The sequence below is a fragment of the Silurus aristotelis genome (genome assembly GCF_946808225.1).
Source record: "Silurus aristotelis genome assembly, chromosome: 15".
NCBI lineage: Eukaryota > Metazoa > Chordata > Actinopteri > Siluriformes > Siluridae > Silurus > Silurus aristotelis.
The window spans coordinates 5,046,582-5,063,060 of NC_139588.1; the positions used below are offsets into that span (position 1 = coordinate 5,046,582).

General features: G+C 36.0%; 1 protein-coding gene across 2 annotated transcripts; it reads left to right on the plus strand.

Annotated features, from left to right (window-relative positions):
* Window positions 1-3,514: 3,514 nt before the first annotated feature.
* adgrf3b (adhesion G protein-coupled receptor F3b) lies at window positions 3,515-12,703 on the plus strand. Of its 2 annotated transcripts, XM_083562990.1 has the most exons (18): window positions 3,515-3,669; window positions 6,773-6,833; window positions 6,942-6,954; window positions 7,143-7,274; window positions 7,449-7,604; window positions 7,707-7,759; window positions 7,903-7,964; window positions 8,080-8,198; window positions 8,283-8,498; window positions 8,752-8,970; window positions 9,066-9,206; window positions 9,296-9,483; window positions 9,573-9,746; window positions 10,545-11,858; window positions 11,940-11,981; window positions 12,079-12,114; window positions 12,209-12,258; window positions 12,334-12,703. In XM_083562990.1, the coding sequence occupies exons 1-17, from the start codon at window positions 3,656-3,658 to the stop codon at window positions 12,254-12,256; spliced, it is 2,988 nt and encodes a 995-aa protein (XP_083419116.1). In that variant the 5' UTR covers window positions 3,515-3,655; the 3' UTR covers window positions 12,257-12,258; window positions 12,334-12,703. The 2 variants fall into 2 exon arrangements, with proteins under 2 accessions (XP_083419116.1, XP_083419115.1); XM_083562989.1 differs by lacking the exon at window positions 6,942-6,954 and having other exon boundaries at window positions 6,773-6,849.
* Window positions 12,704-16,479: the final 3,776 nt, after the last annotated feature.

Consider the following 16,479-nt stretch of genomic DNA (forward strand, 5'->3'; position numbering starts at 1 on the left):
TTCCATATGTTCTGCTTGCTGTTGAACTGATGCTGAACTGTATGTTTGTGCTAAATAGATACCACCAAGCGGCAATCAAAACAATTTTAAAACAGATGGCTACAGTTTGCATTTGACCACCATCACTGCAAACCTCAACATCGTTTATCTATAATAAATGGACATTCGGTGCAACCCAGATGATGATGGGTTTCCTTTTGGGTATGGTTCCCCTCAAGGTTTCTTCCTTATACCATTTCGGAGAGTTTTTCCTTCACTACAGTCGCCACTGGCTCGCACATCAGGGACAAACTTACACATAAAAAAAACATATTCATTCTTTATCACCACATTATCTGTGTAAAGCTGCTTTGAGACAATGTTCATTGTTAAAAGTGTTATAAAATAAAAAGTCTGGTACTCCAAGTGCTTGGGAACTAGTCATATTACTCATGGACAGTAGTTTTGAGAGCAGACCAACACCCCCAATCCTTATCTATTGTTTGGATCAATGGAATGGCAAGGGCTTAAACACTGATTCACTTATATGAGCCCCCCCCTAATGGAGCCTCAGTGGCCAAACCCTTTTCAGAGTTTTTCTGCAGTCATTTAGGTTAAGCTTTCATTCTGTCAAATCTGGACAGAAAATAAATATTGTATAGTAATCCACAATGTCTGTCAACATCAACCGTAACACTAGTTTTAATATTTTATCTGTTTTCTATACTGTTATTGCAACATATACATCATATCACATGCTCACATACACACATCATATGGACTACTGTCATCCTTTGAGGTCAAATTGTTTTTCACAGTTTTACACGAGTGCATATTTCGGTAGTGTTTCCACAACCCTGTTATTGTTACACAACCATGCGGTTCTTGCGCAATCACACAATTCCTGCACTGTCCCATAATGCACAAACCCTAAATTCATACACTCTTTACAACGAAATGCAGAAATTTCTTTTGAAAGGTTTCCCCACAAAAATACACCATTATATAATAGCACCATGTTTATTCTTTGTTATTGTGAGAAGGATTCAGGGGGACCCTTTATTTGCGGTGTCTCCTTTATACGCAGCAATGTCAAAATGACAGGCAGGAATCCGAGGCAGAATGAGGTCAATGTCAGGCAAAATTCGAGCAACATACAAGGTCGAAACAACAATTACTATTAAACGCAAAGAATGCTGCGGGAAACACCATGAAAACCTTTCCCACCTCCAACACTATTTATTTTATACTTGTAATCTTTTTTTTAAAGAGCACATATCTGTCCTTTTCTCATAAACCTGAGATTTCAGATCAATGTAAAATTATGTACATAAACCTAAAAAATAAAGAAAGTCTATAAAGTTAAACCCTTGATATTAATAAATGAGACGCATCGTAGAATTCGGAGCTGCACATTTTTGTTGATAGAGTTTGCACACAGGACAAGCTGAAGAGCAATAGGCTGTTTTTCACTTAAGTCATACAGTCTTATTTTGACTAAGCACACAAAACAGGGAGGTTGCCATGGATTTCAATTTGACTAAGAAATGAATTTGAGGAACACAAAGGTCACTCATTTACAAATGACGCTCGGGCATGAATCTTTTTTTTTTCTTTTTTTTTTACTTCGAGCTCACTTGACAGCTGCATTATGTACTGAAATGCATATTTCTGTAAATCAGAAAAATCTGACCTGTTGTTATATATTAGTTGTTGTTTTTTTGTACAAGTAGGACTCACACACATTTCTATTTTGGAGGGATATTTGTGTGTTTCAGTTTTTACAACAAAATTTCTAGGAGCATTTAGAAAATCCAAAGAGACATGAATATAATCATGGCTTGGCTCTTATGACACAATAAAAATAAGATTGTTGCCTTTTGTGAAAGGAAATACATAATCATGATCTTTCTAGTTTTCTAGTTCCTGGTCAATTCATACCTCCTTCCAGTATTTGCAGGGTCTCCTGCTCTGCCACATTAGGATCAACAGCATGCGATCGTGCTTCTCAATTTTCATAATCATAGGAGCTGTATGTTTAAGCAAATGTTTGAGGAATACAGCGTGGTGTGAGGGGTAACCGGTACCATGAATACACACCACCACATGGCACCGGATGTGGTGAGAGCAACTGACTAACGGGGACCTGACCACAAAATAAAGCAGCAGCTTGTTTTTCATGCTTGGTTGCAGAGGAACAATTATTCAAAGAAAATCCGACCATTGTGAAACATATAGCAGCTTTCTCACAGACTGAATACGTTTTTTTGAGTAATAATTTTTTTTACATATAAGAGAAAAGAAAGTATTCAAAACAGGGAAAAATTTACAAGCTTGCTAGCCTAGCTGCTGTTTTAATGCTTCATCTGATTTCAGAATGAGATTTAAACATCAGATCGAAACAAGATTTTTTCATTACTGCATTATTATATAAGTTGGAAAGTTAATATTACTTTAAATTTGTTGAATGTAATGTAGCATTCCATAAAACGCTGTACAGTGACAATGAGGCGAATGTGTTGGACATGTGCGCACATGCACAAACACATATACATACACACACAAAAACAAATCCAATTAACTCCTTCATGTGCACTGGCTCATTTGCTACACTTGAGTTACTGCTGATGTGGAAGACTTTTTTTGTGAACATAAGGTTTAGAATGTAAACTTTTCCTTAACCTCTTCTTGGTGATCTTGACGTGACACGGGCCTCAAACTTTCGAAAACTCATTTGAGTCACTCAGGAGTTATGCAAATTGCATACAGATTATGCAAAAAGAGAGTTTCTTTTTTGGGGGGGAAATCTTAATCGTGGAAAAGATTAATATTTTGTTGTAAATGTACCATGGGTGAGCATATGGGTGGGTCTGCAATCTGCTTATTATTTAATAACTACAGCAAAAGACTACAGGGAAAAATATTATAACCCGATATTTACTATTGTTTCTGACAGAGTGCCTTTTAAACAAGAACCACATTTTTCTCAATAATTCTCAGGATCAGTCTCTCCACACTGTACAGCAGCAAATAGCTGCCCTTTTTCTTAATTAATGCTGTTATAACATCCAAAAATACTTTCTGTTTGTAATTGACAAGCATTTTTATCTACATGGGTCCAACTACCCTCAGTTATTGTAGTTGCTGTTTTGTAAACCAAAGAAATGGCCATCTAACAGCGGGCCATCTAATATCTTATGTTCAACACATCCTATTCAAGGACCAAAAATTATTTATAGTAAGTAAGTACTAAAGATGAAATTTAATGTGAATTTGAGCAATGGGTGTGGGGTAAGTTATTGGGAAATGGTGGGGTTGAGTTAAGTGAGGAGGTGAGGACTTAATTAAAAGTAAGTTTGTAAATGTAGAGCATTCATTTAAAGTCAGAACAAATAGTTTTAACCTGGTGGCAAAGCCCTTCAAGTTCCAACAAGAAGGCACCAGGGTTTGTTAACCAAATGACAATGGAAAGTTTGAACCAATAACTATTGACCAGATGGCATAGGAAGCTCCAGTATGCGAAAATGCAAATGTAGGTGAGATATTTGTAAATTTTTGGTCCATTCTTTACTCTTACCTTCCCAAGTTGACCAGGTTTCTTCATTACAATTCCCTTTCAGCCAGGAAACAAGCGCAGTGAGGTTATGACATAGCAACATTTTACATTCACTTTGAAATGCAGAGCACAAGGTCAGTATTCTTTCTTTTATATTATTTGATTTATTTTAAGCTGGATATCTTTTATTTTTTAAGAAAATTATTGTTTTACTGAACGATCGCCTTTGAGACATGGGAAAAGTAGCTTGATGGACTTGAAGTCCTGGTTATTCAGTGGAATAACTTTCCAAATTTACAGGAAGATGGAAATTTAGAAATAATATGTTGTTGAAGGACAGATTTTCTCTTTGTCAGGAAATGATTTTATGTTGAATAGTATGTGTTAATTATTGTCAGGATAGCACTGTACTCAACAATCCAAGAACAAATTCTGACTCCTGACAATTGTAATATGGCCACTTTCATATGGGTTTCATTTCAGTTTTCCTGAACAACCTGTGTTTATAAGTGTACTCTAAGTATATTACATTGGAAAAGCTAAAGTATATAGATGATTCTTTACCAAGGTCTGTGTTTTGATAAAGTATGCTGTTGTTTTTTATATTATTTTTTCATATTAAATGTTTGATTAAAAACAAGTGAACATTGCTTGGATTAGAAAAGATTCTCTTTTATGGAAAGATGAAGAACTGATCAGTGCAAATGACCATAAAAGGGCATTCAATATACTCTGACAATTCTCTCAGACATTACAAAGAAACTCAGACATCATAAAAAAAAAAGAAAAAGAAAGAAAAGATCAAAGAAGAAAGAAAGAAAGAAAGAAAGAAAGAAAGAAAGAAAGAAAGAAAGAAAGAAAGAAAGAAAGAAAGAAAGAAAGAAAGAAAACAGCTGTAGCTTTAAAACACTAAAGCCACTAAACTTATAATTTAATGAATAGTGAAAAAAACTATAATGAATACCAGTGAGCAATTTAATATATAATAATATCAAGTAATAATAATAATAATAATAATAATAATAATAATAATAATAATAATAATAATAATAACAATAATAATAATAATAATGAGAAACGATCGTTTAGTAGTAAGATGCTGAATCAGAGATTCAAGTCCAAGTTTCTTTTCTATAGCACTTTTCAAAATGGACATTGTCTCAAATCAACTTTACAGAACATAAGAAAAAAATTGATATAAGTGAATTACAGTATGTGTATTAATCCCCAAGTAGCAGACTGTGGCAAGGAAACACTCTCTTAGATGTTATGAGGAAGAAACCTTGAGTGGAAACAGACTCAAAAGGGGAACCCATCTTCATTTGGGTGATATCAAGAGTGAGAATATAAATCTTGAAAACAATACAAAACACCAGAAAGTGAGTGTTGTATATTAGTTGTCGCCTGGAAGGACTCTTCTTTAGACACAGTATTTCGTGTAAATAATTATTTTTATTCAGCACAGAAATATAGCATCTTTACAGGCCTTCTGGTCAAGCCTGGAGTCAGCACGCTCTGATTCAAAGTCTGACTCCAGATCCATGCTTACACACACATTAAATGCTTGCCCGTTTCCCGGGTCCGCCTCTTGATGTAAATGAGATGCATATGAGCTTACTGTGCAATAATGTTGAACGTAAAGAGAAGTCTGCCTTTGCCCTGACTGAAGTGTCCACATGTTTCCAGGGCTCACATTCCCAGATCATAAAACATAAAGCGCATCCCGTTTTCCTGTACCTCGAAGTATATGGTGAACAGGTCAGAGGTGGCCTGGACCACATTCCATATTTGTTTTAAGAACATTATCTCAACACTGGTGAGAGCCTGTATCTCCCACCAGTCTTGAGATAACATTAAAGTCTACTCCTACACTTTTGTTTAAAGAGAACCATCTGTCCAGGCGGTTCAGTAATTAACTTTGGCCTCTCCAGGAATGTCACCATTGCAGAATAACATGAATTTAGGCCTTTTGATATTACACATTTAAGATACTATACATTTAAGATACTACATGAGAAATATCATGAGTGTGTGATTATGAGAAATGTTCTATCTACAGTTTTACACAGTCAGAAGTCTGTAGTCTGTGAGTTCAAATCTCAGCACCACTAAACTCAAAAGCCCAAACTGTTGGGCCCTTGAACAAGGCCTTTAACCCTCAACTGCTTGGTTGTATGAATAATTGTATATTTCTCTGGTAGAATGAAAGCTTAACCTAAATGACTGCAGAAAAACTCTGAAAAGGGTTTGGCCACTGAGGCTCCATTAGGGGGGGGGCTCATATAAGTGAATCAGTGTTTAAGCCCTTGCCATTCCATTGATCCAAACAATAGATAAGGATTGGGGGTGTTGGTCTGCTCTCAAAACTACTGTCCATGAGTAATATGACTAGTTCCCAAGCACTTGGAGTACCAGACTTTTTATTTTATAACACTTTTAACAATGAACATTGTCTCAAAGCAGCTTTACACAGATAATGTGGTGATAAAGAATGAATATGTTTACCAAAAGCCATACATGTACATGTAGTTTACAGTAAAATCCAATGGAATTCCAACCAGAAATTTTGCACTTGAGTCACATTTTGCTTCACACTGAAACACTAAATTAGCAGAACCTACAGTGTTTTATTACCTCAGTCTAAGGAGGAACTGAGAACAAACGTTTCGACAAGACGAAAACATTTGATCTTTCTAACAGTTCATACTCTAAATAACCATGTTTTAATATTGAAAACAATGTTTAAAATTAAACACCATTACTGTATTACACAATTACTTGACAAAAACATTTGGTCTTTTATTTTTAGCTTGAAAAATAATACAGACTGTAACCTAACTACTATTATTTAACTATTATTATTATTATTATTATTATTATTATTATTATTATTATTATTATTATTATTATTATTATTATTCTTTAAGTCTAAACTTTAAAATTTGAGCAGCACTTTTACATCAATTTATTAAATACAGATAACTCTCAAAATACTTTAGTGTACTGTAACCTAGCAAAAAATAAAAAAAATAAAGATGTCTAGAAATAGTATTAATCATTTTATATCTGATTTATTGCTGATATTATAATAGAAAAAAGTAAGTAGATTTGAGTAGTAAGTAGTAAGTAGACTTATTTTGTCTTCTTATATTGGTTTAGTTTGTCTCAATAAAGAAAATGTCCCAGTTTTTCTAAAAAGACAAACAAACACTAAAAGATCCTTTATATAATTCTCAGGGACAAGACAATAACATGCACAAGCATGCTTCTCTGTGGCTTCCTGCTGATCTACTGTCAGGTAATGTTCACCATTTGTTCAATCCTGTACAATGTTCTTAGGGCCTGGGGTCTGGGGCCTGTACTAAACAGTTTTTTTATTTTTTTATTTTCTTTCTTTATAAAACAGATCGCACATGTGGGTAAGTAAATTGTATCAGTTCGTGCCTTCCTACACATGTCAATAAAATTATTATAATATTATAATTTTATAATATAAGAATATTAATGAGTGAGTGGTCTGTGAAAACTTATAGCTTTCAAACCTACACAGTTTGTTTAACTATACAGCCAGATGGAAATTCTCTATTTTATGCTGTTTGTTTTCAAGGGGCTCAAGATATCTATGTGGCAGAAGTGATGATCGAAGGTAATGCCACAATGGACGTGTCTGGTTTTGTGTCTGAAATGATCATGCCCATCACAAGCACCGCAAGCATTGTGGACGCTGAAATAATAGGCGGTAAGCATGACAGATATGTATAGGTTTCAGTGTAGTCATATTCTGGCATCTGATTTTTTTTAAAGAACACATAAATTCCATCAACATCAATTGATTAAATTACTTCAATATTTATTTTTATTTTTTTTATTAAGAGCAGAAAGTATAATAAAAAGATTATGTGTGTTAATGCAGAATGTGAGCTTGTGGGTGATGAAACAACATGCTGGTGTCAACCCAATTACATCTGGAGTGATCTAGTGTGCGATACCGTCACTGCCTGCTGCAACACTCTACAGTGTGTAGCCAACATTTCTGATTTCACACCAATGTGTGTGCCCCAGGTGAACGGTAAGCTGACATGTTTCACGTCTTTTCTAGCAGAAACGATGTAACAAGACACTTTTTTTTCACCTTACACACATTCAATCTGCCATTTCTCTGTCTCTGCAGCTACCGTTATAGTAACCATCATCATGTCATCAATCAACAACCTTCTGACACCTGTAACTATCAATCTCAAAAAAAGGCGAAATGACTATCAATTATTTCCTTTTCTGATTGAATCCTGCTGAATATACACATTGATTTCATCCTTTAAAAGCCTTAAAACATGAACAAATTCTTTTGCTGTTTATCTTTTTTTCAGGTGCAAACTGCGTTTTCAGCATTGAACGGGTTCAACTCAATCACCTCACAAACCACTTCAACGTACTTAAAATATCCCTTCATTTGTACACCCTTTCTGATTTTTTCCTGATTAAATGTCAAATCATTACATTGTTCTTTGCACTAAAATGCACACCCTGTTTTTTGCACACAACAGAGGCCAAATCTTCACGGTGAGCCTCAATGCCACATTTAGGTCTTCAAAAGTTCAGGACATACTTACAAATCTAAAGACGACCTACACGTACATTACAGATATTAACGCTACGTCAATCGGTAACTAAAATACGTGTGTAAACTTTTTTTATTAAACACTGTATTTTTGGTAACTAAACTGAATATGTGTTTCAACAACCACAGGGCTGGTGGATATGGAAATGCCTTTGCAGAAGGTGTGTTATAATTCCCAGTACATGCTAAACTGCAGCACAGACGAAACGATGTCGACATGCACTTGGCAGATTACTTACCCCGGCCAGTGGCCTCAGACTATTGGAATTGGAACAGAAGTTATACAACTGCCATGTTCCAACCAAACATCAATTGACCTTCTTAACATCAAAGGGAACTGGGCAGGTGAATTTTTAAATAATTTTATGTCATTTAACCCATTAAAAATTACTTCATTCACCTATCATGAGGACAAAAGCTTAAAGCAGCATTTGATTAGATTAAAGGTCTAAGGCAGATTAAATTTATATCTTTTTTAATTCACACTTTCTTCTGATCAGAAATTTGTGAATCCAAGCACCACCAACTGTTCTATGCTTTCTATTGATTAATCGTTTACATTATTTCAAACCTCATCTCTTTTTTTGCTCTATTTTAGGAACCTACACTTGCCTACTTACCAATGGGACAGTATCACATACAGCCTCAGGGCTCCTGGCGGTGGCCCTCTTACCAGATAATGTTAATGTCACCAGCATACCACCGACTGCAGACTGTTCTGTGGGTTCATCCACCACAGTTACTATCACATGTACCATCTTAAAAAGTTTAGAGAATTACACCGTCACAATCAACGATTTACCAACCCAGCTGACAAGTATTTACGCCTTAATAGTGTCTCCAAATGTTATCAGAAATGATTTATTCATCATCCCTGTGCAAAGTATTCATATTATTCTCATTCTTTTCCAGCAACTACCACAATCCAAAACTACACTTTATCAATTCCAGTGGACTGCACGACTCAGGTACCCTCCACTGTTGCTTTCTGCCAGATCCAGAACAGTCTAAACCAGATACAAGTCACCAATACGACCATCCCCATATTATACCGTGAGTACTGGAGTTATAACAGAAAACATACCATTTGTGATTTCCTGATTATGCTGACATTGTGTACATTCACTCACATGTTCCTTCAGCCGGAGATCCATTTTGCCCAGATGACAATAGCTGGCCAAAAACCAAGGGTGGAGAAACAGCAACTACCCTCTGTACTGCTGTAGGCCGAGTAGGAAACATGGAGCGGACGTGCAATGGCACAGTATGGGCTGACCCCATTGATCTTTGCATTAAAGAATCGCTAAATCAATTGCTCTCTATATCATCGGTAAGAAAAAAATAAACATCAATATGAAAAAGTGGCATCTAGAAATAGAAGCAAATTAGGTTTTTTTTTTGTTTTTTTTTGTATTCCAGGACTTTCAAAAAGGAATTGGGGCCACAACACAGGGTGCAATAGCCATATTTGACGGTATGAAGAACAGCACTTCTGGTGGAAACTCTATGGGTGACATACTGGCCACCGTTAGTGTTCTTACAATAATGAGCAGTGCGTCAGACAAAGTCGTGCTCACCGATTCTCTACTGCCAGTAAGCATTTTCTTACATGACAGCCCTCAGACCTAAGTCCTGATACCCACTGTCCCACATCGTTCACTAACCCAACATGTGATCCACATCTGAGAATCTGATTAACTCGGGGCATTGGGAGTAGAAAACGTTGCGTGCCAGTCAAGAGGCCCAAAGCCATAGTTCAGTCAGCAATAATCCATGCTCTATTGAAAACATGCAGCTTTACTGCAGCACCAGGGCTCAAACATTTGTATTAAATATTTTGTATTATTAACTATTTTCTAATTGCTAAAGAAAATTATTTGTTATAGTTGTAACCAGATAGAAATACAGTAAGAGAAACCTACGTCAAGCACCAGGAGATTTTTAATTCAGTCAGATATCAAACTCACAAGGCACAAAATGCAACAAGGTTTGGTTACATTTAGAAAATTTCACAGGCTGAACACGTATGAATAAATAGCTAGGTGGAACCAAGATTTGAACAGCACAGTTTTCCACCTTCCACCACCACCTTCCCCCACCTTCAATAGATTTAACTGCTGCAACCAATGCGCCCATGTAAGATTTCATTTTAAAAACACAATCAAATAGATATAATGGACCACCCTCTCTTGGTTGACTATTTACTTTGTAGTTAACATTAAATGATATCGTGCATTTTAATCGTCAATTTAGCATAAGGTAGCCTTTAGCAGAATAGCTATGAGGTGTTTGGTGAGTTCAAAACCGTTGACCACGCTGCAAATCATAACAAGGAAATGAGTGAATGACACTTATGCTCAGAACTTAACATGAGCCAATATTGTCTTTCAGAATTTTATTGACTCTGCAAGCAGTCTGCTGAACACGACCTGGAACTCAGGAAATACAAAGCGTGACTATACGATTGCAACAACATACCTATCATCCGTTGAGAACTTGGTGAAAAACATTCAGTTTAATAACAGTGAGGGGCATAATGCTTCGAACATCCAGCTGCAGGTCTGCCGCAACAACTCCGTCTGCAATAAAACTGTGTTTAATGTCGAAATGGAATTGAACTCGACCTCTCCCATGGTAAAAACCATGGGAATACAGGGCATGGCAGAGCGTCTACCGAAAAGCTCTTATCAAAACGCAATCTTTCCCTCCATTGTTGTCACTGCCGTAGTGGAAAACAACGACCCTATAAACATCCGGATGGCTTATCCAATTCCTCAAAATGATTCTGCCGGCAACTCGCCGTCCTGCATTTTTTGGAACACTACCGAAAATCGTTGGTCGCAGCTTGGCTGTAGATTGTCACAAAGTACTGATAACATGAGTATCTGTGATTGCAATCATCTGACCTCCTTCTCCATGCTGCTCTCCAAGACTCCTGTTAACCTGCCTTTCTTAGACCAGATTACGTACATCGGGTTGGGAATCTCCATTTGCTCCCTGATTGTCTTCCTTGCCATAGAATTTCTGGTATGGAACGCTGTGGTCAAGTCCAACCTCTCTCACTTCCGCCACATGTCACTGGTCAACATTTCTCTGTGTCTCCTCATTGCTGACTGCAGCTTTGTCGCCTCATCCTTTCCCAACATCCTGAACAACACCTTGTGCCTTATATTAACGCTCGCAAAACATTTCTTCTACCTGGGCATGTTTTTCTGGATGCTTTGTTTGAGCATGATGCTCCTCCATCAGCTAATTTTTGTCTTCAATCCACTGAGAAAAAGAGTGTACATGCCGTTAGCCATTATTGTTGGGTATATTTTCCCATTGATGATAGTGGGTGTGACCTACATATACTACAACAACAGAACAGATGTAACCTACTACAGCCGAACAACCTGCTGGCTGACATACGTCTCATCAATGCAAGGTTCCCTCTATGCCTTCCTTCTGCCAATCGGCTTTGTCATCTTTGCCAACTTGTGCTCAATGGTGGTGGTCATCTCGACTCTTCTAAAGCCCGCTGCAGGCGAGAACACAAAGAAGGATGACAAGGAGGCCGTCAAGAGTGTCATCAAAGTGATTGTGTTTCTAACGCCTGTTTTTGGCGGCACCTGGATTTTAGGGCTCTTCGTGTTTCTGATGAATGACAACCAAATCACCAAGGTTATAATCAATTATGCCTTCACCATTGTGAACTCCTTACAGGTAAGTGCTGTCGATGAGAAGCATTATGTTTCACTCAAAGTTGATAAGAGGCGTTCAAATTTTCTCCCCTTTCTATTTTAGGGCCTGTTCATTTTGCTGACAGGGTGTTTTGGCGAAAAAAGAGTATGTTTGGTCTTTCTTCATATTAATACTGACTTGTGTGCAGCCGGTGGTAGATTACTAAACAGGACACACTTTTTTTATCTGCTGTTTTCTTTAGGTTCGAGATGAAATTGTAAAACTTGTCAATTCATCGGTATGTATATGAATTTTAACATGAACTTACTTACATTTATAATCACATTTAACGAAGCTTGGCCATTTTCAACCAATCTATTTATGTCTTTCAGTTTGGATCCAAGAGTGAAAGCAAGAAGCCCACTTCCGGTGGAAAGTGAAGGTGCGTTTGTGAAAATAAATTATGTTTGCTGCATATTTAATGCACAAGTCATTGTATGCCGATCTTCAATTGCAGGGATTAAACTAGAGCAGACCAAGGGCTGAAGATTTTCAGCTTCACTGGCAGCAGTACGAAGAGCAAACCAAGACTCAATGCACAGCAGGATGTACAGCTGTACAGTAGCAACAGTCATTGCAGAAGATACCACAGACTCATTTAGCAGAAAATTTTAATAAAATAAAAAATCAGACCGCTAGCATACATGCTGCACCGTGAACCACTTTGCATTAGCTGATGTGCAGGTCAAGTCATTTGTTGCCATTCCCTTAAAGACAGCAGATTTGATTTAGATTATATCTATTTGTCAAAAAGCTGATGCTGTATGCTTTATATATATATATATATATATATATATATATATATATATATATATATATATATATATATATATATATATATATATACATACATACACACACACACACACACACACACACACACATTTTCACCATAATATGATTTTAACCTGTAGTTTTGCTTCATGCTTTTTTTGTGCTATTCTGTAAACAGTAATATAATTGTTCATATATTGTACAAAGTATGTTTTTTTCTAAACAGACAGTGGACACTTATACAGTTAATAAAATTGTCAATAATGCATAGCAAAATATTCCCCAGTTGCACTTTCTGTGTTGGAGTCTCGTAGAATGTGTCAGCAAAAGCCTGTTTATGGGTAATGTATGGGAAATGTTTTTAATTTATGAGCATAGAATAAAACTTGCACTGATAGGCACTGCTCCATAGTCTTCATTTCCTTGGGGCCCAGGCTACTGTTAATACTTATGGTGGGTAGATTTGATGAAAAAGGTATGAATAATCAGGTGAAAACATGTTTATTATTGTGCCATTGTAAGTTCCATAAGGAGGACAATTCATCACCATCCAATGGTGTTTGTAATGTATTTTAAATAGTGCACATTTAATTCATATTTTTTTTTATAGAGCAAGTTACAATTAGCTTAACCCGAAGTGTTAATTAATACATTTCTTAACAAATATTTACTAACATGTAATTAAGTAATTTAATTTACAGTAAAAAATGGTTGCCAGAAAGCTGTGGTTGCCAGAAATCTACCGTAAAAAATATAGTTACATTGTACAATACACTTTACATTGTGAAAAAAGTGTCCTGTAAATTAACGGTCTAATACCGTCAGCTCGAGTTAACTCATTATGTTTGCAGAAACTGACTGCACTTAAATTGGCTAATGAACATTTGCTTATAAACTAATATTTTTAATATTTGAACAATGTGAGCATATTTGTATTTAGAATGTATTTTATTTAAATCCATGTAAAAAAAACTTTTGAATTATCTCTTGTAGATAATAGCAGCACACATTCATGTGCAATTGAAATTAGTAAAGAGATTTTTACTCACTTTATATAAATGATGTTATGCAACATACAGCATGACATTAATCTTCCTCTGTTTGTCCTTGACTTAAACACAGGCTCTACTCTCCTACACAGTGGTAACCCACAAAACACACAACAGAAATTTTACTGTTAGATTTTACAGTATTTTGCTGTTTCTTTCTTGATTTTACAGTAAACTACTGCCAGCAGGGTTTCAGACAGTAATCTAATGTTTTTTTTTGTTTGTTTGTTTTTTTACAGTTTGCGTCTGTAAATTAAACTTACAAAATATTACTGTTTAAAATACATTTCATAGTGTTTTTTCATTTCACATATTTTAATCCCCTTTAATCCGTCAACAAAATCCTCAGTTTTAAAGGAGCATTTATGTGTCCTACCCACAGAGTGTTGATGTAACACTGAATCAGTGATGAAGTTAGTTAGATAATGAAGTGATTAATTAAATGAGGATAAAATTTTGATGAAGACCTGTGAAAAAGCAGGATCACTGATGGGAAGAGAATCAAGAGCAGAGAAACGCAATTTACAGCCAAAGCCAAAGATGAAATCAACTAAAAATAAAACACATTTAATCTCTCAAGATTTCAGCAGAGGATGATAAACAGCCTCCAAAACATCATTACCAGCTTCACTTATCAAAAGCTCTAATTGAGATTTTAAGTTTTTAGGTGTACTTTCATTTGAAGTCACCATAATGGAGATCAGTGTTTGCTTATGTTTTGCTCTTGAACCTTGATCTTTTAAAATTAATTTAAAAAAACTGATCTCATCAGGGCATCATAAAACAGGCCAGTAAAAAGTCATAAATCAAATTTCAAAATAAAACAAATGAAAATAGTAAGAACATTCAGCTGGGTAATCTATTCATGCTGCAATGAAAGTTTGCTAATAATCACCATTCTTGAGTTTAATGGGGTGATTCTTGATGTCTGTATGTCTAAATGGTGCTACAGTTTAAAGGTTTTGTGCAGAAAATGCTTTAAAATACTTAATAGTTTGTCAGTTTACCTTGAAATCATATTACTACATTAAAGAATAAGAAATGAATTATAAATTAGAAAATATAGGTTTATTAGGTGATGAGTATATCACTATAAAAATAAAGCATTGGTTTAAAGGTTGCAGAAGCAGAAGATCCGCTTGTCAGTGCTTAACCTATACGCCGCACACTGCAACAACTCGGTTTGGTTTAGATGGTTTCCAACATGTGTGTTGATGCCCTGTTGAGAAAAACCAAGAAAAGTGTGTCTTGTTAAGCATGGTGGTGGTAGCATCATGGTCTGGGGCTGCATGAGTGCTGCTGGTTCTGGGGAGCTGCGGTTCACTGAGGGAAACATGGATTCCAACATGTACTGTGACATTCTGAAGCAAAACATGATGGCCTCCTTTCAAAAACTGGGCAGAACAACAGTTTCTCAACATGGAAATGACCCCAAACTACCTTGTGCACAGAAATTATGCTGAATTAGTTTAGGTTATCCTAGTTCAAGTGAAGGCAAAATTGCCTCCCACTTTGTGGTAGAACCACATATGGCTGGAAAAGTCAGGTGACTTAATACTTTTTTTTCCATGTAGTTTATGCCAATATAAATATTAACATCTATTTGTAAAGATCATTTGCTGATTTATGATGTTATCTAATCATCCAATCAGCAGCTCATCAGGTGTTTATTTGAGTTAGTGTAGACTTTCTGTCAGCTCAAACAGGTCAGTCCATTCTCCAGTTATGTCTTATATCAACATCCACAGGACAGGACAGGACAGGACAGGACAATGCAGCTCACTGCATATTTTCTTATGGTTATTTCTGTTTATCTGCACAAACCCTAGAGACAATTGTGTGTAAAATACCAGGAGAAAACTCAAACCAGCCCATGGAAAAACTCAAACCAGCCCATGTTTTGGTTAAAACTAATTTCTCTTTATTCTTATATTTGGTGTTAACGGTAACTAAAGATCTCAACCTGTATCTGTATGATTATATACATTGTGCTGCCTACATATGACTATGATGATTTGATAAGTGCATAAATGAGCAGGTGTTCTGTATATCCAGATTCTCCTATTAATTTAAAAGGTACTGACACTATTTTTAGAAAGCATAGAAAGGTAACTACGAGATGGTCAGATGGATATACTTGAAGAAATGTGCCTTGAGAAGCCCATGCTAACGTTCATCAAGTGTCACCTCAAGGGTTTATGAACCAGGAAAAATGTCTTATTTTAAGGTATATGCAATTTGTACTTCTAAGTCTGGACGTTTACATTATGGACGTTCTTTGATTAGGTATGGTTTAATCTCTCCCGAGAATTAGACAATTGTAGTGTGTATGAAGGTATTAGATAGCATTAGTGGCCGCGGTGACATTTCTTATCTTCTCTGCTCCTGTGCTACTTGCTACAGGTTTTAATACCCTGGCTATTATAAATCCCTGTGTGTTTTAACACATTATCACATGATGTTCCTGCTGAATCACATGTTGACAAGTCTAGCAAAAAAAATATATCATGTGCCACACAGTCATGTGACCATTATCTATCAACTCTGCACAGACCACAATACTCCTGCTGCTCTGTCAGGGTGAAAATATATAATCAATAGTATAAACCGAGACTTCTGTAGATAACGCTGCCTTATTGAATGTGAACACAGATCTACACTGTGCATGGAAGTACTCCCTTTATTTTATTATGGGGTAGGTGGAACTCAGTACTAAAGAAAGCAGTTTTTTTTTCTCTCTTTCTCCTTTATTTGTGGATGGATTTGAATGATCAATGCTC

Coding starts and splice junctions, on each gene's coding strand:
- adgrf3b (XM_083562989.1), top strand. Junction 7,965..8,079: donor ACCTCACAAACCACTTCAAC/GTACTTAAAATA, acceptor TGCACACAACAG/AGGCCAAATCTTCACGGTGA. Junction 8,199..8,282: donor TATTAACGCTACGTCAATCG/GTAACTAAAATA, acceptor CAACAACCACAG/GGCTGGTGGATATGGAAATG.